This window comes from Delphinapterus leucas, chromosome 13, assembly GCF_059928025.1.
Source record: "Delphinapterus leucas isolate spDelLeu-1000000601 "Yukka" chromosome 13, BTC_Dleu_Yukka2, whole genome shotgun sequence".
NCBI lineage: Eukaryota > Metazoa > Chordata > Mammalia > Artiodactyla > Monodontidae > Delphinapterus > Delphinapterus leucas.
This window is the reverse complement of record NC_143141.1, coordinates 10,735,706-10,762,454: the sequence shown is the minus strand read 5'-3', so window position 1 is coordinate 10,762,454 and position 26,749 is coordinate 10,735,706. Positions and strand designations below refer to the sequence as shown.

At 41.3% G+C, this 26,749-nt stretch overlaps 1 protein-coding gene across 2 annotated transcripts in view; it reads left to right on the top strand.

The window, feature by feature from the left end:
* NPHP1 (nephrocystin 1) overlaps positions 1–25,972 on the top strand; it is a 67,028-nt gene extending 41,056 nt beyond the window's left edge. For both annotated transcript variants that reach the window (XM_089922770.1, XM_089922769.1), the window contains exons 14-22: positions 3,532–3,606; positions 5,925–6,035; positions 7,144–7,226; positions 9,097–9,173; positions 10,329–10,428; positions 19,168–19,280; positions 21,299–21,372; positions 23,276–23,320; positions 24,783–25,972. In XM_089922770.1, the coding sequence (XP_089778896.1) occupies positions 3,532–3,606; positions 5,925–6,035; positions 7,144–7,226; positions 9,097–9,173; positions 10,329–10,428; positions 19,168–19,280; positions 21,299–21,372; positions 23,276–23,320; positions 24,783–25,055 (951 nt within the window). In that variant the 3' untranslated portion in view covers positions 25,056–25,972. The remainder of the gene's footprint in view (positions 1–3,531; positions 3,607–5,924; positions 6,036–7,143; positions 7,227–9,096; positions 9,174–10,328; positions 10,429–19,167; positions 19,281–21,298; positions 21,373–23,275; positions 23,321–24,782) is intronic.
* Positions 25,973–26,749: the final 777 nt, after the last annotated feature.

Sequence of the window (26,749 nt, the reverse complement as noted above, 5' to 3'; positions counted from 1 at the left end):
AATAAGTTTAACTTCTATTTTAGCAGGCCTCTGACACCATTACTGCCAGGTGAGAATGGAAGTCCAGATTCCCCACTTGGCCTCTGCCCACACCCCTGGGGGTAGGTGTGCCTCCTTACTTTTGGACCCTAATGGAAGTTCAGGCTCCTCTCTAGGCCTCCAGAGACAGCACTCACTGTGTCATTCCTCAGGACCTATGACCCCTAGTCAGCCCACTTTCCTGTCTCCATTGTGGACATTACAAGAAGATAAATAAGGTTACTGAATTTCATTGTGTTAAATTTTCGATCAAAAAAAGAACTGTGAACAAATGATGAACTCTAGCTAATGATATGCGTGCTAATGTATTTAGAGGAGAGTTTACTTATGTCTGCAAGTTTGCAGTGTATCAAAAAATTAGGTGAATTGATGGATGGACAGAAGATATATGTGATAATGCAAGTATAGTAAAATATTGATGGCAGAATCTAGGTGATAAGCTTATGGGTGTTCACTGTAAGTTTCTTTTAACTTGTATATTTATATATATTTAATATATATTTGGTATATATTTGACACATTTCATAATTAAGCACCATTGTATGTTTCATCCTTAAAAATTGATTGAAAACCCTTAAGAACTTAGTAAGAAATAATACATCAAGTAATTGTATTGGTTTTGCCAATAATAAAAGAAAGCAAGTGTAAATCTCACATTTAGACTCTTATCTTAGAACATTACAATCTTTCAACTTGTTTATTCTTTTCCTTTTACATGTATTTTATACCACAATCTGACTTTTACTGGAATTAGCAATATTTGTTAAATTAGTAACTATTTCAAATACATAGAAACATGCAGAAAAAAACATAACAGCTACCCATGGCCTTGTCACTTAGTTCTATTGAAGCCTCTCAGTTTGCAATATGTAAATGTTTAGCCTACTTACTTAGCTGTAGATTATTCTCATAAATCTAAACTCTGTATTTCTTTCTCCTAACACACCAAAGATACTAACATGCTTTACCTACCTACTGGCCCATCTTGTCATCGTTGCTTAGACGGTTTTTGGGTTTTTTTTTTTAATGCAAACAAATCTGTTTTTTAAAAAACAGTAAATATGTAATTATGTATAGTGACATATTTTGTTAATATCTATGCTCTGGGTTGTTTCTTGTAAGTATTTGATTTCTTCATGTGTCCTTAGAAGCACATTTTATGCAGAAGATATTTTACCCTTCCCCCCCCCAGCCAAACCCCACCAAGCTAATGGTGTTGTGGTTGCTACCTCCAAACTGCAGTCCAGAACCAGATCTTACAGTGAAGTTTAGCGTTCTTGGTCTAAGCTGATGTCAGGGACATCAGCGATTCACTTAAAGGTTTACTTGTTTACTTGATTCTGATCCTGGTGTCATGGCTCCATCTTTGTCCTTCCTGCTTAGGCTCTTTACTTCCTATGAGGAGGAAGGTTGGCCACCATCTTTCTTCCACCCTACTGGCTTCAAGCAATAAGGCTGTCTCTGTTCCTCTATCATGTGTTGAGTACCATTAGCCTCTGTAACATACAAATCCGGCTCCTTGTCACCACGTCCCGCTCTAGACTCAGAGCCCAGGAGACACCCAGTTTTAGTCTCGCCCTATTCTTTGTTTTTCTCTTCTGTTTATGGGCCACTGAAATATTCATCTCACTTTTGGGTCCTCCTCTGTCTTTTTAAGTGTCACTGCTTTATGTTTGGAGCAGAGCAGCTGTGTTGAAGCATAAATTCATCTTGAGCAGAAGTCCTTATGCATTCTTTTGTTTGTTTTTTAAATATTTATTTGGCTGTGCTGGGTCTTAGTTGCGGCACACAGGATCTTCGTTGTGGCACGCGGGGTCTTTTAGTTGCAGCATGCGGAATATTTAGTTGTGGCATGCAGGGTCTAGTTCTCTGACAAGGGACCGAACCCGGGCCCCCTGAATTGGGACCGTGGAGTCTTAACCACTGGACCACCAGGGAAGTCCCCCTTATGCATTCTTTTTTTTTTTTCTGTACGTGGGCCTCTCACTGTTGTGGCCTCTCCCGTTGCGGAGCACAGGATCTGGACGCGCAGGCCCGGCGGCCATGGCTCATGGGCCCAGCCGCTCCGCGGCATGTGGGATCTTCCCGGACCGGGGCACGAACCTGCATCCCCTGCATCGACAGGCGGATTCTCAACCACTGCGCCACCAGGGAAGCCCCCACTTATGCATTCTTGATGCAGTTTGCTAAGTGGAAAAATCTCTAAAATTTTGAATCCTTGATTATTTCATCCTTATGTCCTGAGCCAGTCATTCACCCTCTCTCGAGGCAGTTTTCTCAAATGTATAATGAGATGTTTGGACTAAGTCCTTTTTAGCTCTCAGTCAGTAACTCAAGAAGGATGTAAAATTATCAAGCAGAAGAAGTTATTCCTCAATCAAAATCAGCATTCTCCAAGTTGAGAAGATAAAAGCAGAGGTAGTATGAGATCTCAATTTCAATGATTACAAAGGACTTCTTAGATATTAGAAGTGGGGAACACTTCTTGAAAAACCAAGAAGGACCTTGGAATAAATAAAATGCAGTCTTAGATTAGACACCAGATAGTAATCAAAAGGAGTTTGTACTCCAAGAGCCCAGTCTGAGAATATATATCATTTTAGAAAGGGTTTAAATAAATTCATTTATATTAGTTGTGGAAGGAAATGGAGACTTTCTCTGTGGAAAACAACTTAGCTGCCCATAAGATCCTCCTAGTTGCTTACCAATAGCAACACAGAGGGCAGTGAATTGAATTTGACCTCATAGGACATGTTCAGGATGATTTCTAATTATTTTTAAAGCTTAGCTTTAGAAATGCTAAACTAAAATATTTTTATCTAAAATAAAAATTGTATATTATCCATTCTTCTGGAAAATGTCAGTTTTGGCCATAACTTTATAGAATTTGAACTCTTTTTTTTTTTTTTTTTTTTTACAGTTTTTGCTCCTTTTGTATTCTATTGATTTGTATATATTATAGGGCTAACTTCTTGCAATAGCGTTTTATAAGAGATTAAATTCCAGGAAAAATATACTTTATGGGCCTAGGGATCTTGAAGAAAACTGTAACTGTGTATCTGAGCTGGTAGCAGTGTCTGTCTTGATGGCAGGGTAATGGATTGCACATAAAATGCTCTTGCGGGTCATATTTCTTAAAAGGTCGCTCATACCTAAAATTTCTCTGAATCTTCTGGTTAATCTATCTCATATATTAAGTATTTCACTTAATACAGTTTATCACTAGTGCAAAGATCTGAGTCTGAATTCATTTATCAGTTCTTCCGTTGTGTTATAAGTGCTGTAACACTTGTTTTTTTGTTAATCATTTTAAATGTTATGTATGTATAATACTTGATGTAAAAAGAAAAAAGAATTACAGAATTACACAAAGTAAGAAATGAAATATCCCCCTCTCCCTCTGCCCAGCTGTTAACTGTTTGGGACCTGGAAGTGATAATGTTTCAAAGAGCCTTCTACAATATGATTTCAAATGGGAAAATCTCATTTCAGGTTCTGAGCAACATTCATACAGTCAGGGCCACATGGCAACCTAAGAAACCCAAAACATGGACCTTTTCTCCCCAGGTAAGTAATCTGCTTACTTGTGAATGGAAGTAAGCAGAATGGAATGAAACATGAGCTTCTTTTACATGATAAGTATTATATGATTAATTTATAAGGCAAGATTGTCAAAGTGTATTCCTGAAACAATGTATTTGTATTTAACACAGAATATATGGGGCCAGATTTGAATCTTTAGATTAATGTTCTTTGAGGACTTTGATAACAATTACTCATGTTTTGACTCACCAAAGTTATAATGCCTATGAATCATCTCATTCAATGGATCACAAGGTTTAATTCTAGAAAATTCTCTCTGATGAAAAATGAAAACGGAAAGAGAAAACTTAGGAAATGTTTTTCAAAAATGCAGTCTCCAACTGTGCTCATGAGAGCTGTGCTTTCTTCAGATAAAAATCAAGGGTGACGCCTAGGGAACTGGTCATTACACCCAGGGACTGTCAGGACTGGGACAAACAAAGGCTGGAATGAGGTTAAGTGACTTGAAACCACCGAGTCAGTGCCACATAGATGCCAGTGGAGACGAAGATATCTTTATGTTCTTTTAATAACATTAATTTTCTATAGTTCTATTTACTTTACTTTTTTTCTACCTCCAGAGTTTCATTACTTCCCTCCCACAACTAACTCCCTTATGTCACTGCCCCTGAGAACCCTTCATTAACCTTCTCCTATTGCATCAGAAGATCTTACAGCAAGATAGAGGTTCACTGAGAGGACACAGCATGTGGGGGAGGCCCGGCCACCTTGCCTGTGGGCTGTGTGTGTCCACACTTGTCTACCACGTGACTCCTACAAGTCCAGTTTGATCTTCTAAGCATGCTACTGCTTACATTTTTTTAAATTGTAACAATATAATTGTTCTACTCTTTTTTGTGTTAATTTCCTTTTATTTTATGTTTTTTATGTTTTTTATGTTTTGGCCGCCCCGCGCGGAGTGCGGGATCTTAGTTCCCCGACCAGGGATCAAACTCGCGCCCTCTGCAGTGGAAGCGCGGAGCCCTAACCACTGGACTGCCAGGGAAGCCCCCCTCCCGCTTCCTTTTGACACAGTACTTCACAGTTCTGATAGTGCGTCTCTGTGCATGTGAAGTGGTTAGGGTAGAATTTTCCAAGGTTTTCCTGGATATAAAGATGAACTGTTTGGAGGGAAAAATAATATGTGTATGTTGCTTTGTTGAATGAAATTAAGCATCCTTAGGTGTGAGGCATTCTTCCTAGGTACTGTGGGAGCTTACACGTTAGTAGAGAAGACACATAAAACACCAATATCCTCTATTTATGGAGCTCTGACTGCGTGCCAGGCGCTGAGGTAGGCCGTGATGTGCATTTTCTCATCTAATCCTTGGAGTCGCTCTAAGGAGTGGGTGCTGTTGATAACTGTCACGTAGGCAGAATGTAATGTCACACAGGCAGCACTTGGGGATCCAAGTGCTGTGGAAGCACAGAGGAGGGTGAAATTAATTCTAGTCCTTAGACTCAGGGAAGGTTTTATAGAAGAGAAACTAAACTTTGAAGGATGGGTAGGATTTTATAGGCAGGGAAGAGGGATGTAGTTGTCTAGGGAGGGGGAATGGAAAGGGCAGAAGGGAAGGAAAGGAAAATTTCCAAGGCATGCCTGAGGAAAGTTGAGCAAGTGTGTGTGCAGTCTGCAATTTTAGTTCTGTTTCCAAAGGACAGCGGTTAATATAAATATAAATATCTTATCAGGGAATTTCCTGGTAGTCCAGTGGTTAGGACTCCGCACCTCCACTGCAAGGGGCACGGGTTCGATCCCTGGTCGGGGAACTAGGATCCCGCGTGCCGCGTGGCACAGCCCCCCGCCAAAAAAATCTTATCAAACTATTTTTGTGATACCTCTGAAGACCTTGGTACAGTGCTTGTTTCACATTAGCCTCTGCTCTAAGCATAGAGTAAGTGAACGTAAAGGTAGTTTTCTTCAACACAAAAATTACATTTTAAAATTTCAAATCATTGGTATAGATGAGTCCAGTCCATCTGCTTTTTGTTTCCTTTAAAAGACCTTTATTACGATGCAGTGGCATAAGCCATTTATAGATGAACAGAGCTGAACCTTCCCTCCATTTTTAAAAAATTTATTTTATTGAAGTGTAGTTGATTTACAATGTTATATTAATGTCTGCTGTACAGCAAAGTGATTCAGTTACACATACATATACATTCTTTTTCATAGTCTTTTCCATTATGGTTTATGACAGGATATCGAATATAGTTCCCTGTGCTATCAGTAGGACCTCATTGTTTATCCTCCAACCATTTTTCATGTTTATTAGTAATTTTCGTTTTTGCTATCATTTCAGGTTACTGGCATCTTGCCCTGCTTGCTTGATGGTGACTGTTTCATCAGGTCCAATTCTTCTTCTCCAGATCTTGGAATATTATTTGAACTTGGAATTTCTTATATTCGCAATGTATGTCAGTTGAAAGATACAGCTTTCTAACGTGTCAAAGGGGAAGTTTTCCCTTATGTCTGTCTTTAGTAAAATAATTGAGGTTTTTATGTGTAACAGAATTTTAAGCTCTTGAGGAATGAGTGTGACAGTGATTCTAATTTTTTTATGATGCTGTAGTGTTTAAAATAAGTGTACTTGTTTACATTTATAGCTTGAGCGAACTCCAGTGCTTTTAAAGAATGAAGATTGGAGAAACATAAGACCTTGCAGAAAGTGATAAAAGATGCTCGGCGGCCTTGCAGCACTGTGCTTTAGCTCTGTCCTGGAGGGTCAGAGTGCCCCTAGCCTTGTAAATGAGGGTTCTAATGAAGGGACCTGGCAGACGGGTAATTTTTGTAAAGGGAACACCAGAAACTTGGATTAATTTACATCATATAGACTATTGAATCAGTGGGTGTGGGTCTGTGGTAATAATTATATATTTCCATAGATAGGTGTAGTATGTGTGCTTGGCCTCGTGATAACCCAGAGATTTTTATTATGTTAATGGTGTAATACCATTATATGTAATACCGTTATATGTTTTATTATGTTAATGGTGTAATACCATAATGGTGTAATACCATCCTTTCATTTCTTTAAGGCAAATTCATCCGTCTGCTGCGGGTGGGTAGGACAGGAGCAGGTCCCCCAGGTGAACCCCAGACGCCTCTGACAATTGACATTGGGTTAAGTTCTGAGCAGAAGGACCCTTGAATGCTTTAAGTGGCTCATTCCATTTCTTACTGAGACAGAGCCTCCTACGCTCATGTATATTGAGGTGATACGGAATCATCCCACGGCATATTTATGTCACTCAAGAAGCAATAGTACCAGTTGTCATATCATCAGCTTTAGGGGTTTTTCAGGAGCAATTTAACAAGAGATTTTCATTTTATATCCTGCCTTTACCATCTGGCCTGCAAGTCAAATGGAACTCCACTGGGTTTCACTTTGTTTTCTTGTGAAGGATTTTTTAGTTCTAAAGGCAAATACTAGCTTTATTCCTTTTAGAAGAACTTGGTATGTGCTTATAGATTCGACTGATTCAGACATTAAGTTTCATACACTTTTTTTTATTTTCTAGTCAACTGGTGAGAGAGGAGAATTAAGTTGTGGCTGGGTGTTTCTTAAACTTTTTGATGCCAGTGGAATTCCTATTCCAGCAAAGTAAGTTGGCTTATATATTCCTTCCAAACGGGTAATTTTGTGGAAATTCATTTTTTTTAGAATTTAGATACCTCAGGTTTCCAGAGTGTATTATTTACATTTCAGTAACTTGTGTGGAGAGGGCTTTTAATGTTGATTTTAATGTTCTTTTAGGTAGTATATGAAAACAGCACACATGATCTCATCCTAGCAGGGAAGAAATGACACATGTAGCCAAGGTATTTTAAAAGATATTTGCACCGGTTGTCTGCTGAGAATATTCTTTCAGTGATTTCCTGTGGTATTAGTACATTTCACAGTGCTGAAATAGAGCCTCATTCTCGCCAAAGAGTGAGAAAGCTGAGTCTGGGGTCCCCAGGTCCTCCGTGACTCTGCCTTTCTTCCGTAGGTGGTACACGGAAATTGTAGCAGCAGCCACTGTAAACAAATTTAAAATTTAAGACCAAAAACAAATATTTGTAATGCATTTGCAATATATACATAACAGTCACGAGATTATTATCCCTAATACAAAAAGAGCCTTCAAAAATTAAGAAGAGGCCAATCCAAATTTGAAAATGGGCACACATACACAAATCTAAGTCTGGAAGATAAGAAACCCACAGAAGAGATACAGATGGGCAGTCACTAGGCTGATGATTGAGATCCCAGATTTGGAATGGTAAAATTCAGGGCTGTAGCCTGGGCTCTGTCCGTGTAACTGTAAGCAGGTTGTCTGCAAGCCTCAACTTCCCCCGTCTTTAAAATGGGATCATAATAGTTCCCAAGCCCAAAGGTTTAATTCAGATAATGCTCCCCTCTTCCATCTTTACTGATACCGCAGGGGTGGGCGTGACCTCCTTACCACTGGACAGAGGTAAAAGCCCTCCTCTGATGTTACCCCAGTGGGAGGGGGAGGGGCACTCTATCACACCCAACCTCCCCAGCCACTGCCTGTAGATGGAGAGGCCCAGGCTTCTTGTGGGGTTTTTTTTGTTTCTCTGCTTTTGTTTTTTGTCTTTAATACTGTTCAGGGTTTTTCACTGTGCTTAGTGGGAGGGAAAAGAGTGTTTATCCAATCCTTCTTAAAGTGAAGTCAGCTATTTTTTTAAATGAGGTGGAGGCCTATCTATTGATACTGAAACATCTCCAATGTATATTATTATATGAAAACGGCAAGTTGCAGAATCGTGTGTGTGCTGACTCCACTTCTGTTCACAAAGAGCTGTGTTCGTGTGCGTGTGTGTAAACTGTTCCCAGAGGTTGTCTCTGGGGAGCAGAACTGGGGAGGTGGTGCCACAGGATTAAGGAGGCCTCTTACCTTCTGCTTCCACACTTACGGAGTACGCAACTTTAAACGTATGTCAGTTTAAGATTTACTGTTTAAATGTATGTGTTTGTTTCCATTTGTATTGAAACAGGTAGGACAAGGGGCTACCAAACTAGGGGGGAAAGAAGGGGGGAGGGATTTTTCATGTTTTGTTTATCATTTGTATGCCATTTGAACTTTTTATAACAATCTACATGTTACTTTTATATTTTAAAAATAGTATGAATTCATAATAGCTTTATTTCCAATGATGATTTGAAACATTTGAAAAATGCATTTAAATAACGAGTCATTAAAGTCAAAAGATCTTAATGACATCAATTAATCTTTCTCATTTTTATGTAGAAAAATATATTTTCTGTGGTTCATAGTTAAGAAAGAGACTTTATTTACTGAGATGATAACCCCACGGAGGTATCAACAGCCTTCATTCTCATTTACCAATGAGGCATAAATAAAATGTCTGTGAATGCGTCTGTGCTAAAAAATGTTCCACTACTGACTCTACTGTTTCTCAATGTCCATAACACGTATCCATCATGGTATATTTTTCTTTTGTAGAACTTATGAACTCTTCTTGAATGGAGGCACCCCTTATGAAAAAGGTGTTGAAGTGGACCCTTCAGTATCCAGAAGAGGTACCACTCTTCTGTGTTGCTTTCTTTCCTTTCCTTAAAGATTAAACAAGCAGAAGATACATCAGAGAAGATACCTATAGTATAATAAGCGTAACACTTTTCACGTGAATTCACATTTTTTAAAATATGTCGTTTGATGTTAAAATCTTAATCATTTTTATCTAAGTGCTTATTTTCTTGGTAGCATATTTGAGACTCTAACGTAGGAAATTAGGATGCATGAGGACCCCTGTATTGGTTCCTTTTCATTGAACACTGGGCCACAGAATTAATAGAATAGGCCAATTCAGTGATTGCCTATTGCCAGGTCAAAGGGTGTAGACATTTGAAATTGTGGTATACATACCAGGTTGCCCTCCAAAAATACTGAGCATCTTTTTTTTTTTTTTTTTTTTTTGTGGTACGTGGGCCTCTCACTGCTGTGGCCTCTCCCGTTGCAGAGCACAGGCTCCGGACGTGCAGGCTCAGTGGCCATGGCTCACGGGCCCAGCCGCTCCGCGGCATGTGGGATCTTCCCGGACCGGGGCACGAACCCATGTCCCCTGCATCGGCAGACGGACTCTCAACCACTGCGCCACCAGGGAAGCCCCTGAGCATCTTTTAATGTGTTCATTGACCAGGCACTGTACTAGATAAAGGGAAAATGGACAGTAAGGCAGATATGGCCCTTGCCTCTTGGATCTCAGAGCCTGATGGGTTTGAAACTCCCCTCTAGCTCCTCAGACATCCCCCTCCTTGTTTCGTGATTTAGGACACATAGCACTGCTGCAGCCCCAGCAGTGCCAATCCCACCTTCTTGGAACAGGAAGGAGCTGGGATCTGGGATGCAGCTGGTTCTACTTGGAGTCAGACGTGCTTTTTAAACTCCCTTTTTCTTTGTCATCTGGCAGCAGTGATGCTGTCATGGTACCTGATGTAGTGGCAGCTCCAGGGGTGGGCTGGTTGGGTACATTCTGAAGGTCCTTAGGGCACATCGTACTTCATCAGTCCATTTAGGGCGTATGGACGACTCCTGCCTCTCATACAATTCAGCCCCACTGGTGCTGAAAAAAACTTTCTTATTTTTATACATAAAAAAATGTATATAACTCTATTTTATTATATTCACTGCCTAAGCACTTAAAGTTCTGAGATGTATTTTTTATTTTTTTAAAGCACGTGGTAGTGTTTTCCATCAGCTCATGACAGTGAGAAGGCAGCCTCAGCTTCTAGTAAAACTGAGATCTTTGAACAGAAGATCAAGAAACATGCTAAGGTCGGTACCTGCTGTTACCTGTCCGGTGAACTTGGGCCCATTCAGTGTTTGTGGACCATCTCTGCTTCTGACTTCTCCACGTGCTTGGTTACCTTTTGTTACTTATTTTCTTTCCTCACTAATTCTTCTGCCAAGGATCAGCAGGGAAATGGAATAATAATACATTTCAGATTCGCTTATTCTTCTGTTTACCAGTTAGCACAGACGATAGATGCGGTCAGAAATAGTATAGAAACTTTTGAGTCAACGGGACTTATCATCCACAGTTCTACCCTTAGGGAACTTTGGGGAACTTCTTTTAATGTCAAGTTTGTTGAGGTATAATTTACACGCAGTAAAATTTGCCCTTTTTGGTTTAAGTTCTTTGCGTTTTGACAAGTATATACAGTCATATAACTACCACACGGTCAAGATAGAGAATATTTCCATCACTATAAACAGTGAATGATGCCCCTTTGTAATCAACTCTCCAGCTCTGGCCTCAGGCTACTGCTCCTCTGTTTTCTTTCCCAACAGTTTTGCCTTTTCCAGAATGTCCTACAAATGGACTCACACAATACATAGCCTTTTGAGTCTGGCTTCTTTCATTTAGCGTAACACAGTTGAGATACACCCATGCTGTTGCATGTGCTAGTGGTTTTTTCCTTTTTGTTCTAATTAGTATTCCATTTGGTGGATATACCATAATGTGTTTATTTATTCACTAGTTGATAGATACTTGGGTTGTTTCTGGCTTTGGGCAATTATGAATGAAGCTGCTCTATATATTTGCGTAAGAGTTTGTGTGTGTGTGTGGGCATGTCTTCCTTTCTCGTGGGTATAAGTACTTGGGAGTGGGATTACTGGATCATCTGGTGTTTGTTTAACTTTATAAGAAACCGCCAAACTGGTTTCCAATATGACTATAGGCCATTTTACACTCTCTCCAGCCACCTATGAGAGTTCCAATTACTCCGTATTCTTGACAACATTTGATATGATCAGTTTTTTTCTGTTTTGCCCATTTTATTTACTTATATATTTATTTATTTTTGGTTGCATTGGGTCTTCGTTGCTGTGCGCGGGCTTTCTCTAGTTGCGGCAAGTGGGGGCTACTCTTCGTTGCGGTGCACGGGCTTCTTGCGGTGGCTTCTCTTGTTGCGGAACACGGACTCTAGGCGCGGGCTTCAGTAGTTGTAGCACTTGGGCTCAGTAGTTGTGGCACACGGGCTTCAGTAGTTGTGGCTTAAGGGCTCTAGAGCACAGGCTCTGTAGTTGTGGCGCACGGACTTAGTTGCTTCATGGCATGTGGGATCTTCCTGGACCAGGGATCAAACCTGTGTCCCCTGCATTGGCAGGCAGATTCTTAACCACTGTGCCACCAGAGAAGTCCTTGCCCATTTTAATAAATGATTAGTGGTAGCTGTTGGTGGTTTTAATTTGCATTTTCTTCAGGGAGATTTTGCACTGGTAGAATCCCAGGTCAAGCCATCTCTAACTCAGTAACCTCTTGGACAAGTCATTTACCATCTTTCTCAGGGTCTCAAGATCTATGTCTTTAAAATGGGCATAATAATAATATTAACCCCATCAAGCTCTAAAGAGGTTTAAGGAAAAGAAAATATATAAAACACGTAGCTAGTACGTGGCACGCAGTAACACACAATAAGTACCAGCTATAATTATTACTATTATATAGTAATAGCTATGTTATAAACGGCTATAGCTATTACTGTTATTATTATCAGATGTCTAGATAAATGTAAATATAATGACAGGTGGCTGGCACTGTCATCACATTTGTTCATATGAGGATGTGCTGTGTAGCTGGTAGGATCAGGGGGATTCAAAAGAAGCTTTGAAGGTTTGGAAGAGGTGCCATTTGATGATGTGGAGATGTGGAGAGTACGCAGTGGACAGGAGGGGCAGAGGGAGGAGCGTGGCTTGGGAACAGAGACTGATGCAGTTGACTGGTCCCACAGTGACCTGCTCTCTGCTCGCGGATTATCAGGAAGCAGGGAACCTTGGCCCACCTCTGTGAATGGTTGCTTTTCTCATTCTAGACCATGCTCCCAGTTTAAGTATCCCTTGTTCTTATCTCTAGCACTGAAATGTGTATTATAATTATAGCGTTAACAGTTAAATCTTTCAATAACCATTAATTATGGGTTCGTGGGTAGTATTCATTCTCTTGGCTTTTTTTTTTCCTGGATGTTCATAGAGCCTATAAATTCCCTTTTTTTGGCCAATCTTTCCTTGGACAGTTTTTATTTTTCAAGATTAACAAAAGAAGCACAGTAGCGGTCTTTGTAGAAGAAAAGCTAGAATCCTGTTTGGCCTCATTCTTCCTACGTCTTCAGCCTCCCGCTACCCCTCTTGTTGATAAGCTTTCGAGAGTCCGAAGCACTCCCAAGCGTGTCTGTCAAGCACAGCTCTTAATAGTGTTCCTTTGGCCCCAAATACCAGTTTGCAGATACGCTTTACAATCTAGAGATCAAATCTGACTTGGGTGTACAGCGGTCAGATGGGCGGGCCCGTTCTCCCAAAGCAATGAACGTTCTCCTGCATGCTGGGTTCTCAAAGAAGGGTCCCAGGTCCTCATCCTCTGACCTCAGGAACTGAGCCCTTGTTGGTTACAGCATACAGTAAGCACCCGAAAAATGTTTGTGAAATAATTTCCAAGTAGAGCTCTTCCTGCTGGTTTAAAAGTGGTCGGGAGCTCTGCTCTGCCTTCTGCGGTCCCTGGCCTCCCCCACCTTGTCTTGGTGTGCGCTCCTGTCTCCTCCCAGAGCCCCGAGAGAGACCTGAGCACCGTCTTGAAATTGCCGCTCCACTTTGCCTGATTCAGAAATGCGCTCTGCTCTCCTGGTGGTGTCAAGCGTGGGCCGCAGGGCCCGCCGGCCTCAGGCAGGCTCTCCCAGGGGCAGACCGTGGGCATGGTGAAGCCAGAGGCCTTGGGCCCTACTGCCGGGCCATGGGCTGGGGTGCGAGGGCTGTACTGTGGGTCCAGGATGAGAGGCTGGGATCTGGCCTGTGCACCCTGGAGGTGGAGCCTGGGGCGGGCTGACCCTTCTCAGTCTCCTCTCCCTGACCTGCCACCTGCAGTGAGTGGGGAAAGAAGGCGGATGACGCTACCAACAGCCCTCCTCCTTCTCTCCTCCAAAAGCCCATCCCGCCTCTGCCCCCACTCTCCCTTGCTTAAGAACTTCATCTTTTGGGATTTCCCTGGTGGTCCAGTGGTTAAGACTCCACGCTTCAACTGCAGGGGGCACGAGTTCAATCCCTGGTTGGGGAACTAGGATCCTACGTGCCGCAAAAGAAAAAACAAAACAAAAACAAAAATACCCTTCATCTTATGTATATGTGTAACTGATTCACTTTGTTATAAAGCAGAAACTAACACACCACTGTAAAGCAATTATACTCCAATAAAGATGTTAAAAAAAATAAAAATAAATAAACCCTTCATCTTTGTTTAGCCAGATTTCTCTGCTTGAAGGAGAAGGGACAGGGGCTCTTTTTGTTATGCCAAGGGACCTACAAAACTGCGGGCAGGGCCAAGGGTGGGAAGCCCAGTTATAATCTGCATTAGTGCCCAGTTTCCCCAGTATCCTTGCTGGTTGGCTTCATCCTGCCCTCTCACCAGCCAGCAGTCTTCCGTGTGTGTCTCCTTTGGCTATCAGGAGCCCTGTGAAAATCCGATGAATCAACGTGGACTCGTCTCCTTGACCAAAGAAACAGCACCAGAATCCTGTCCCTGGGTCTCCTTTTATGGAGACAGCTCTGATCATGTTGACCCTCAGCTGAGACGGAAGAGGGAGCAAATGGGTCCTCCTGTTTCACCAAGACTTGCCTTTCTGATTTTGGAGCTGTTTTTTTGATGGAGTTTAACTTGGTGTGGTTTGGCCAAATGCATGCTTTTAAGCCTCTGATGAGGGAAAGCCCTGAATTTAGACCCAGACTCCCAGAGCACGGGTTCTGAATACCGAGACATACTGGTCTGTGGCAGTAGGCTACATGCCTGTATATAAATTTGCTACAAATTTGTTTATTTTCCTTTGCTCTTTGGATGTATGCCATCTTTTTTTCTCTTTTACTTCCATTGTATTATTGCTAAAAATAAATGAAGTAATAGTGTTGCTTGCCGGGGACCCAGTATCATGTTTATTGCCCTTCTGTTGGTCTGTCTGTGAGGTCAGAAAGAAGTATATCTTTACTTCTTCAGCTCAGAGCTTCCTGGTCACCTTGGATTTGGGAAAATCAAAGGATTTCCCTAAAGGAAGCTCTGATAAAGAGCCAGCAGCATTGCTTCGTGTTATGGGGAGGTGCTAGAAGGAAAGGAGTGCCAGCACTGTGGGCGCTGAAGGCCTCCACTGCAGGCTGGCCGCGATGCCTGCCAGACAGAGCAGGCCGATCTGGGAGAGAAGGGGAGGAGAGAATGGAAGGAAGGTTCCACCCCTTCCCCTCGTAAAATTAATGTCTGTTTCTCAGCATGAGACATGAGTTTGGGCATGCTGCTGAAACACTGCCCACATGAGCCATAGACCAGAGGGCGGGGTGTAGAACAACTCTTGGAATCACAGCATGAACACCGAGAAGGCATGTGGTGGCATCGAGGCAGCTTAAATGTTCCCCTGCAGCCAATCTGAAATCTAGGTCAGGGATATACACGATCAGAATTTTAGCAGGGCTGGAAAAGGATGACTTCTGGCTCTGTGTATGAAATGCTCTGTATGAATATAAGTGTGGTAAGAGAATCTATCTTGTGTTTTGGGGCATTTCTAGAATGCAAGGGTTAGGGAGTGGTCAAGGATACGTATCTAAATTCTGTGAAACTAGTCATAGGGACCCATTACTCCTGTACCATCCCTGGGGTCACGTTCATTCTGCTCTCTTTCAGCAGGCTGGAAGCCTGGATGTTACCTCTGTGATTAATTTTCCCTTCTAAAATTCTCATCCTAGAAGTTAGAGTGAAGGATTATTTTCTGAAGTTAAAGTCTCCTTTAACTTTAGGTGGTTTCCCTTAGCCCAAAGACATCTTCCTCTTGGTAGAGGACATTGTTTGCAAGGTTTTTGAGATTTCCTATACGCTCATTCTTCATGCTTAGTGACAGAGTTCATGTATTTCTAAAAATAACACAGAAAATGTGTGTTTAGAATGATTCAAGATATTTTCTTGAGTATCTGCTAAGGTTAATTCTGGTGCTCAGTATTCTCAGTAAGTATTTAGTGTGTACCAGGTGTCAGGTTTTAAAGCACTCACTTGTATTTCCAGATTATATTTTGAAATCTCAATATTTGAAATTTTATTTCTATTTTTTTATTCCCAAGTATTTTCTTTCTTTCAATGCTATTAGATATGCTATTAAATGAAATTAAAGTTTTAATTTCCTTTTCAAATTGTTCATTGTTAGTATATAGAAACATGACTGATTTGTGTATGTTGATTTTATATCTTGCAACTTTGCTGCACTTGTTTATTCTAACAGTTTTGTGTGTGTGTGTGTGAGATCTTTAGGGTCTTCTACATATGAAATCATGTTGTGTGTGAACAGAGATACTTTTACTTCTTTTTTTTCTAACTTAGATGCTTTTTATTCATTTTTCTTGCCTGACTGCTCTGGCTAGGGCTTCCAGTAATATGTTGAATGAAAGTGGTGAAAACGAGCATCCTTGTCTTGATCTTGATCTTAGAGGGAAAGCCTCCCGTCTTCTCCATTGAGTATGAGGTTAGCTATGGGATTTTCACATACGGCCATTATTACGTTGAGATAGTTTCCTTCTACTCCTAGTTTGTTGGGTGTTTTTATTATGAAGATATGTTGCATTTTGTCAGATGCTTTCAGCATCAGCTAAGAAAATCACGTGTTTTTTTTTTTTCCTTGATTCTGTTAGTCTAGTGTATTACATCGATTGATTTTCTTATTTTGAACCATCCTGGCCTTGTAGGAATAAATCATACTTGGTCATAGTGTATAAAACTTAATGTGCTGTTGAATTATGTTTGCTAGTATTTTGTTGAGGAGTTTTTGCATCAGTGTTCATCAGGGATATTGGTCGGTAGTTTTTTTGTTGTGTCTTTGTCTGGCTTTGGTATCAGGATAATGCTGGCTTCACAGAATGAGTTTGGAAGTGTTCCTTTCATTTCAGTTTTTCAGAAGAGTTTGAGAGGGATTGGTATTAATTCTTCTTTAAATGTTTGGTAGAATTCATCAGTGAAGCCATCTGGTCCTGGGGTTTTCTTTGTTGGCAGGTTTTTGATTACTATTAAGTCTCCTTTCTAGTTGTAAGTCTGTTCAGATTTTGTATTTATCATTTAGTCTTGGTAGGTTGTGTGTTTCTAGGAGTATGTCTGTTTTATCTAGATTATCTAATTTGTTGGCATACAATTATTCATAGTACTCTTTTATAATCCTTTGTAATTTTTGTAAAATCAGTAATAATGTCTCCTTTCATTTCTGATTTTAGTAACTTGAGTCTTCTCTCTTTTTTTCTTAGTCAATCTAGCTAAAGGTTTGTCGATTTTATTTGTCTTTTCAAAGAACCAGCTCTGCTTTCATTGATTTTCTCTGTAGTTTTCTATTCTCTATTTTGTTCATTTCTGCTCTAATCTTTATTATTTCCTTTCTTCGGCTACCTTCGGGTTTCATTTGTTTTTCTTTTCAAGCTCCTTAAGGTGTAAAGTTAGGTTGGTGATTTGAAATCTTTCTTCTTTTTTAATGTAAGTATTTATAGCTATAAATTTTCCCTCTTAACTGCTCTCACTGCATCCCGTAAGTTTTGGTGTGTTGTATTTTCATTTTATTTGTCTCAAGATATTTTCTGATTTCCCGTGTGATTTCTTCTTTGAGCCATTGGTTGCTTAAAAGTATGTTGTTTGATATCCACATATTTGTGAATTTTCCAGTTTTCCTTCTGCTGTTGATTCCTAGTTTCATTCCATTGTGATCAGAAAATGTACTTTGGGGGCTTCCCTGGTGGCGCAGTGGTTGAGAGTCCGCCTGCCGACGCAGGGGACACGGGTTCGTGCCCCGGTCTGGGGGGATCCCACATGCCGCGCAGCGGCTGGGCCCGTGAGCCATGGCCGCTGAGCCTGCGCGTCCGGAGCCTGTGCTCCGCAGCAGGAGAGGCCACAACGGTGAGAGGCCCGCGTACCGCAAAAAAAAAAAAAAAAAATGTTGAAAAGAAAATGTACTTTGGAAAAAAGAAAATATACCTTGTATAATTTGTCTTTTAAATTGTTAAGACTTGTTTTGTGGCCTAATGTATGACCACATATGTTAAGAGAAGGTCCTGGAGAATGTCCCATGTGCACTTGAGAAAAATGCGTATTCTGCTATTGGGCAGAGTGTTCTGTATATGTCGGTCAGTTACAGTTGGTCTGCGGTGTCATTCAAGTTCTCTTTCCTTATTGATCTTCTGTCTGATTGTTCTATCCCTTATTGAAAGTGGGGTATTGAAGTCCCCTACTAGGATTGTAGATCTGTTTCTCTCTTCACTTTTGTCACTGTTTACTTCATATATTTAGGAGCTCTGATGTCTGTTGTGTATGTTTATAACTGTTATATCTTCTTGATGAATTGACCCTTTTATCATTATATAATATCTTTCATTGTAACAGCTTTTTGGCTTAAGGTCTGTCTTGTCTGATGTTAGTATAGCTATCCCTGCTCTCTTTTTGTTTACTATTTGCATGGAATATCTTTAACTATCCTTTCATTTTCAACCTATGAATGTCCTTAGATCTAGAGTGGGTCTCTTGTAGACACAATATAGTTGGATCCTGTTTTTTTAATCCATTCTGCCAATCTATGTCTTTGGGTTGGGGAGTTTAATCCATTTACATGTAAAATAATTACTAATAGGGAAGGACTTAATTGCCATTTTGTTATTTGTTTTCTATATGTTTTAAGGGTATTTTTGTCCCTCCTTTCCTCCCTTACTGCCTTCCTTTGTTTTTAATTGATTTTTTTTGTAATGATACATTTTGATTTCCTTTTGTGTATATTCTATACATTTTTTTTGTGGTTACCATGAGGATTACATACAACATCCTAAAGTCCTTACAGTCTGTTTTAAACTGATATCAATGTAACTTCAATATTGAAATTTTCTTGTCCTTGAGACCTTACTACAGTATGTGCCAGGCATTGCATTAAGCATTCCACATTTACCTCATTTTAATCCTTTTAGTAACCTGAGATGCAGCTATGACTATCTGTGTTCTACAAATGAAGAAACCAAAACACAAGGAGAATAAATAATTAACCCCAAATCACATAGCTAGGAGGTAGCACAGCAAAGTCAGAATTCAGTCTGATCTGCCACACCCTCCTGTATTCCACCCAGCACCGGGAACAGTCTGAACTCGTTTCCTCTGCATTCGTCACATCGGGTGAGGTGGAAACATGGCTTTGTTAAAACTTGTAGCTGACTAGTCCCGTTCTTTCTAAAACACATAATTGATGACTTTTATTTTTTATTCGACATTTAACATGGGTGTATATGCGAACATGGAAACACAGGAATGGTAACCCAGAGTCGCAACTTGAAAGTACACACGTAAAAATAAAAGTTTTCTGAAGTTTAACGTGGTCAACTTATAGTGGAAGTTTTCCTCAAAATTATTAAAAATTTTTTTCAATAATGAAGCGAAACTTGAAACTCTTCATTCGAGTAATAAGTATACATTTTAAAAACACCGTAGGTTGGATCGTAGGGGATTGTTTAATGAATACATTTTTTTTTCTTCTTTAATAGTCTACTGCCGGAAACATTAATTGGAAGTATGTGCTCCGTTCATTTGTTGATATTTTATCGCCAGATTCTTGGAGACGTGCTCCTGAAAGACAGGATGAGCATGCACAGTGCTGGTGAGAAGTCTTTGCAGTTTCCTCACGTACAACAGTGCATCATGCTTTGAGTAAATGTAACCTCTGCCAGCCTTTATCTTCTGCTTCTGAAGGTGACATTTGGAATAAAATATTTAGAATAGCATCAGTGTCAATCACTTACTTCAGACGCAAATCATTGTTCTCAGTGTGCATCCTGTGTGAGCTCCGTACGTGTTCCGTTCTTTACAATATACACTTTTTACCATTCAGATTCTGGGGACTTGAGATCCTAAATTTCAGCTATAATCATATTTTCCTTTAATGTCTTTAATAATGTTTTTACTACGTGTTTGATATGTATATCATCTTTTTTGGAAAGAGACCAAAATTACCCAAAATAACTGGTTCTTAATGCAAGAAGTTTAAAAATCAATAAAATTGGTGAATCCAGGTAAGAGGTGTTCAGGGGTTCTATTTTTACTCTTGTAACTTTTTTGTCAGCTTGAAACTTTTTCCAAGTAAAATGTTAAAAAGTAATTTTAAAAAATCAGTGAGCTGTCACACATGATTGAACTTGCACAGAGATATGCATGTGTTGTAAGAATTACCTCCAGAGAAAGTTGAATTTTATTGGATATTCTTTATTGAGTGCCTAGTATATGCCAGGCATTGTGCCAGGACCCAGTGATGAATGAGACAGGCACCATCATCCCTACTCTCTTGGGGCAACAGACTTCAAACACAAAATTATATGAATAATCCTTTTCAACCTCAAGTGTTCTGAAGGGAAATACACAACAAGAGCGTACCCTAGGAAGACCTGAATTAATTCATAGGATGAGGGAAGGCTTCTCTGGGCAAGGAATATTTAAGAGAAGACCTGAGAGAGGAGTTAGACATAAAGGGGAGATGGGTGGGGGCGGATCCTTTCTGGATAGAGGGACCAGCATGTCTGAAGACCCAAGGCAAGAAAACGGGAGTGCACTGGAGAGATTGAAATTGAAGGCAGGCCCGTGTGGCTAGAATCGAGTGAGAGGGAGAGAGAGCCCCATGATGACTCGGCTCTCATGGACAAGTGGAGTTCATGGTTAGACACGAGTCCCCTCCCAGGGACACACCACCTGGATAGGTAGGTAGAAATGGAACTACCTAGAGTCAGAGAAGCACCAACATTTCTCAAGGAATAATTGTAATTCTAAAGGAAGGACAGTTTAAGCCTTTTAGTCATCACTTGCCTCTGAATTTGTTTCAATGGCTCTAGAAAAACTTCACGAACGACCCGACTCCTTAAAGAGGAGAAGGCTTATTAGTTTTTCTATAGGTAGGGAGAAGCCTACTCAGAATTGTTGGCTTCATTTGAATCTGCGCATCAGAATAAACTTAGTAAGACCTAGAGAGAGGATTTTTCTCTACTGAGGACACAAGATTATAGAAGTCACTGCCCTTGCCGTTTCTGAAGTGTCCTTCCTGGTGGGCCTCTTTGCACAGCCCTCCACGTGCCACTATTGATTGTGAAATATCAGTATTCTCCTGCACAGTATTTAGGCACGTGGTCAGAATCCCCAACTCCTCATTCCTTCCGATGTCATCCAGCACCATCCGTTGGCCCCAGGCTGGGCAGGAGCTGCCCGCCCTCCACCTCCTTTCCCTTGGTGCCCCTGGTTCCCACTCAGCCTCCTGAGAGTGTGGGAGCCTCCTAATTGGAAGATTTCTCTTACCACACCACACTCAGGAGGAGGAAAGAGAGGTTGGAAAAACAACACAGAAGAACAAAATGTTCTAGTCTTATTCTGTTCAGAGCCACTTTACTCCCACCTAAAAGCTTTATCTACTTGGTACCAGACTCATTTCAGACTTCCCTGGGGTGTGGATACAGGGGCAGATGGAGGCTGAGGGGGCAGCTTCCAGCCCTCCGGGAGGTTAAGGTGGGTAGAATGTGTTATCAACAAGTCATGCGGCACAGTAATTTCAATCTGAATGAATGTTTTTATGTCTGTTGCTGTAAAACACATTGGCTGAAGTTTATATAAAATCCTTTTTATTCTTTTGTATTTCAGATTTAATTAGTAATCCAGTGCTGGCCACCTTCCCCAAGCTCTTGGAGCAGCCTGACCTAATGGATGCACTCAGGGTGGGTAGTGTGATGGAAACCTGGTGGGTTCTAAAGGCGGTTAGACATACTGCATAATGAGTTCTGACACCAGCTCTAGGCTTCTGTGGGGTTTGTTTCTTCCCTATTTGGATGATGTCTTCCGATCCCTGTCTATTGTCCAGCTAACTTGGTCTCATCTGTCCTTTCTTACTATGGAGGTTACTTCCCCAGGGCTGCCTTCCCTGATCCCATAAGCAGATGGAGTGCCTGCCTTCTACCCCGTTGCAATCTCCTCCCTATTGTTTGTTCCTTGACTTAAGGTGGCCACCAATTGTGTCCTGAGAGCAAAAATCCAAAATGGTTTGTTAGATAAGTTGACTGAGTTTTCAGGGGAGAATCAGGGCCTGCATATCATTTTTATTTTAATTTGAAGTATGTTATCTGTTGTATGAAAAAGCAGCTGGATATTAGGTTGAACCACGTGAAATCTCTAATTTTTAGCCATTTATTGGCCTTCAAAAACGGCAGTTTCACAAAGTTCAACTTAAATATTAGAATCAACAAGTATTAGGCCCGTGACGCAAATACTCAGATAACGTAAGTGCCGCAGGGGATGTGTAATCCAGGTCCTTGCAGATTTAAAGGAGGCAGCATGTAAAGATCAGGAGCCTGTTTCATTAAAGAGGTCCTCAGGGAGATGCACCTAATGAAAGCCTGGGGGCCAAGCGGGGTTTCGACATACTGGGACAGGAGAAGAAGACATCACAGGTGGGAGGGTCAGCACAAGCAAACATTTTGAGGCAGGAGGGAAGAGGGTGTGCTCTTGAGGAGAGCAGACGACCCCGTCTGGCCTGTCGGATGTCAATCTGTAGACGGTCAAGGGCGATCTCAGTCTCATCCTGTGGGTGAAGAGTGTGGTAGGTGGTGGGCAATCCATGAAGGGTTTTGCTTTAGGGACCCCGGACAGCACAGAGACGTGGAGAAGCACGTGCGCAGGAGGGAGGGGAGCTGTGTTGGGAGGTGAGTCCTCTTGATAAGGAGGGAGGCCATACGGCCTGGCGGAGTTGGAAGGAGGAAGCATCGTCTACAGAGGTTTTTATTAGACTTTGAAACTGATTTCACGTGCTGGCTTGGCTGGGGTGGGGGTGTCAACAGCAATGATGAGGTTTTAGCAAAAAGATGTAAGAAAATGTTCTTGGCATATGCTTATCTGTAATTTCAGACAAGCTCATCTGGCACTATAGTTAGATAATGCAGAATTTCTCTTTCTTCCCCTATAAAGCATTAGTATATTAATATTTACTCGTTATACAAAACGTACATACATTGATTCATTCAACAGATATTTCACGAGAGCCCGCTATGGCTAAGGCACCATGCTGGGCCCTGGAAGGACTTTGATTCATACTTCTGTGGGGTTAATTGAACTCTGGGTTTTTTATTTCTTTAAAGAAGCTTTTGTGAAACTTGGTGCACAGATTGGAAATACTTACTTGCAAAGCTGTACTTCATTCTACCTCTCCCTGTCCACTGTCCTCATCTCGGCAAACAGAATTGTCGAGGGGTAGGGTATTTGGCAGAATTTTCTATTTTCATGACTGTCTTACCTTGAAAGCTTAATGGTATTTTATTGTTTAGGTGCTGCGTTGGTGCAGTTTGCATGCATGTGTTAGCATTGCACTGATTCTCTGTTCTTAAATTAGTTTTGACTTGTAAGAATCACGGGCTTCTGAGGAATCATTCACTGATACATCCTGCCTAGTCAGTCTGGTTCTGGGTCATTAGCACTCGATGCCTAATTAGAGATTCACTCCTTACATGTGCAGGATCCGTACAGCGTTTGTAATCCTGTCCGTAAGTTTAATTACAGAGTGAAGTTGCAGAGGTGTGGCAAAGACTTGTGAATACTCGGATTAACATAATATTTCTATTTGCTTTTTAGAGTTCCTGGGCTGAGAAAGAGAGTACCTTAAAAAGATCAGAGAAGGTAACGTGATTGTGTACCCCGAGCTTCACACGTTTTGTGCTCCGTGTCTGCCGCACACCCTAATCATGCCTCTTTTTTAGCTGAAGTAACCATGGTCCTAATCCCTCTTGACAGTTAAACGGTGTTATTACGGTTGCAAAGACACCTTCCCAGAAGGGTATGGGTGATGGATTCCAAGTGTAAAAAGAAACACTTGATCGAGACAGTCATTTCAGATCACTGAGTTTATTGAACTGAGGGGAACTTTCTAAGCCAAAGCGTCCCAGTTGGCTATCAAATTTCTCTCATTTAAAAAAAAAAAAAAAAATTCCCCTAGCTCTCAAAGTCCGTATCAGGTAAGGAGAGGGAAGAAGAAAATTGGCATAAGCTGTAGCACACATTGAAAGCAGGCGTGGCTGTGCTTACGTGGCCGGAGAGTGTGGTCATTACAGAACTTGCGGTGATCAGTGAGTAGTGGCTTGACTGCTCTAGTCTGGGATTGACAAACTTTTCTGGTAAAGGGCCGGGGAGTAAATTTTTTTGGCTTTGCAGGCCACGTGTGGTCTGTCTCAAACACCCAGCTCTGCCACTATAACGCAGGGCAGCTTCAGGCAATATGTAAACACCTGGGCAGGGCTGTTTTCTGTAAAACTATTTCTAAAAAGAGATGGCAGTGGGCTGCACTGGGCCCATGGTCCATGGTTTTAGGACTACTAAGCTGAACTTTTCATTAGCCTCCAGGAATCATGGGAGAACAAAGACACTAAAAATTGAAAAAAAAAAAAAGTGTATATATTGTATCCTTATTTGAGTTTTTGTTTGACTAAGACTGGCAGGTTTAATGCCCTTCTAGCTTGGCAGTGGACAGGTGCTGGGCCTCGGGCCTGTAGAAGCTGCCTCTCCACACACGGTAGCCTGCGGGGGCCACATCGCAGTGTAGACCGCCACCTCGGCTGTGATGCCCACCCCAGCTGTCGGAGCCGGGCCGCTGCCCGTGTGGGTATTGCCCAGCTCTTGTTATGGGGAGGCGGGGCTGACAACACATTCCTACTGCTTGGGGCTCCTTTCTCTGGATTTCACGCAGAGCCCTTGCTACCCTTCCCCCATATCACCTTGACCTCATTCAGCAATACAGCTGACTTCACATCGTGTCTTAGTTCCATTTACCTGGAACCGCACCCTTGTCCCCGGAATTAGATTTTGGCACCCCAGTCTGCTTGATGGCACTCAGGGGGCACCCTGGCCTCAAGGAGCCCCTTGCAGACCCTCAGAGAGAACCACTTGTCTCTCTCCGCGGTGACTCCTGTTGTGTCCACGTCCTGACTGAGCAGCCGATTCAGAGCCGACTACCTGCCAGACACTGATGGCACCTCCCTCCCACCCCCTAGACGGCTTCTAGTTAACAGAGCTCATACAGTGTAACACTTGAGGAGTAATGAGCTGGGTCCACTCACAGTCACTGGTGGTGCCGGTGTTTTCGCAGAGAGACAAGGAGCTCCAGAAGGCCGTGTTCCTCCTGGTTTACCACGACTGCGCGCTTCCCCTCCTCCACTCTGCGCTCCTGCCTCCGTTCAGGTGGGCAGAGGAGGAGACCGAGGCCGCGCGATGGAAGGTCATCGCCGACTTCCTCAAGCAAAGCCAAGAAAACGAGGGCGCCCTCCAGGCTCTGCTGTCGCCCTCGGGGCTCCATGAGCCTTTCGACATTTCAGAGCAGACCTATGACTTCTTGGGTGAGATAAGAAAGATCGCAGCCTGACAGCGGTGCCCCTTGACCTTCCCCTTCCCGCTGAATCTGATAGACCCTCCATGACAACCTGCGTCACGTGAGAAAACCAGAAGTAACTGTCCCATCATAACTTAGGCTTTATTCTTTTTTGTTCAGGCCACATTCTATAAGAAATATTTATCTGGTAATTTGAATATGTGTTAATACAATGAAGTAAATTTTTATGAGAAATACTATTATATCTAAATTTAAAGAGAATTTTTTTCAAAAACCAACTAACAAATTTTTGTTTTGTTTTTCTTTTTTATTGAGTACAGTTATTTACCATATTATGAAAGTTTCAGGTATACAGTATAGTGATTAACAATTTTTAAAGATTATACTCCATTTAAAGTTATTAATACCGGCTCTATTCCCTGTGCTGTACAATATATCCTTGCAGCTTATTTATTTTATACTTAATAGTTGTGCCTCTTAATCCCGTACCCCTATCTTGCCTCTCCCCACTGGTAACCACTAATTTGTTCTCTATATCTGTGAGTCTGTTTCTTCTTTTCTTATTGAAGTATAGTTGCTTTACAATGTGTTAATTTCTTCTGTAGAGCAAAGTGACTCAGTTATACATATATATACACTCTTTTTTATATTCTTTTCCATTATGGTTTATCATAGGATATTGGATATAGTTCCCTCTGCTCTGCAGTAGGACCTTGTTGTCCGTCCATTCTGTATGTAATACCAAGTAACAAATTTAAGTTAACTGTATCTATAGATTTATATGAAAGCAAGATGTTATCAAAAGCTAAATTTATGACTATTCAAGGAAGTGAAAATATAATCCACAGACTAGGAGAAGATATTTGCAAATGATATGTCTGATAAGAGTCTAGGACCCAGAATATGTTAAATATATGATTTTGCTAATAAACTTTGTGTTGTGAAATGTAGGGGAAATCAGAGTAATCTATTGGAGAAAGCTGTGTTATTAATCACTGAATTCAGTCTAATATTTGAATGTGGTTTATTCTAACTAGATATAAAAACAGAATCTAGTTTTACCTTTTCAAGTCCATATAATTGGTGCTCTTAAAAAGAAAATAAAACAAAACAAGAAAACACCTCCAGGCTTTGGGGACTAAGTTACCCCACCCCTGTGTCAAAGAACAAAGATTTTGTTGCATTTCAAATAAACCTGTAACTGCCAGTGAAACTGTCCCAAGCCTTCACTGTGAGCGATAACAGTACAGAGGGCGTTTGTTGAGTGCCTGCTGCGCATGTTCTCATTTACTAGGTTAGCGCTCACAGCTACTGTAGGAGGCCAGCACTGGTTTTCTCCTGTATTACTACAGCTGAAGAAACAGGCCAGGCAGATTCGATAATTTTCCTAAAGTCAGAGCGAGTAAGTGGCACAGCTAATGTACCTCGTAGAGACACCATCTACAACCTAAGACACTCCCGTCATCAGTGCAAACATTTAAGAATTGCATGTGAAAATAAGACGTGAGAAGGCTATTGGAAGAAAAAGACGATCAAATTAGAGTTTAACCTAAACTATCAGAGCACCAACTGAGGAACTTTTTTGGACAGCGTGCTGCCTTAAAGGAGGCATTTACTTTTAGAGATCCATTGTATTATGAAACTCCTGGGCTACATCTTTAGTCAGCTTCCGCTAAACCCTTAACCGAAACTCAACGTGGGCCTTCATCTCCGAACTTAACATTGTA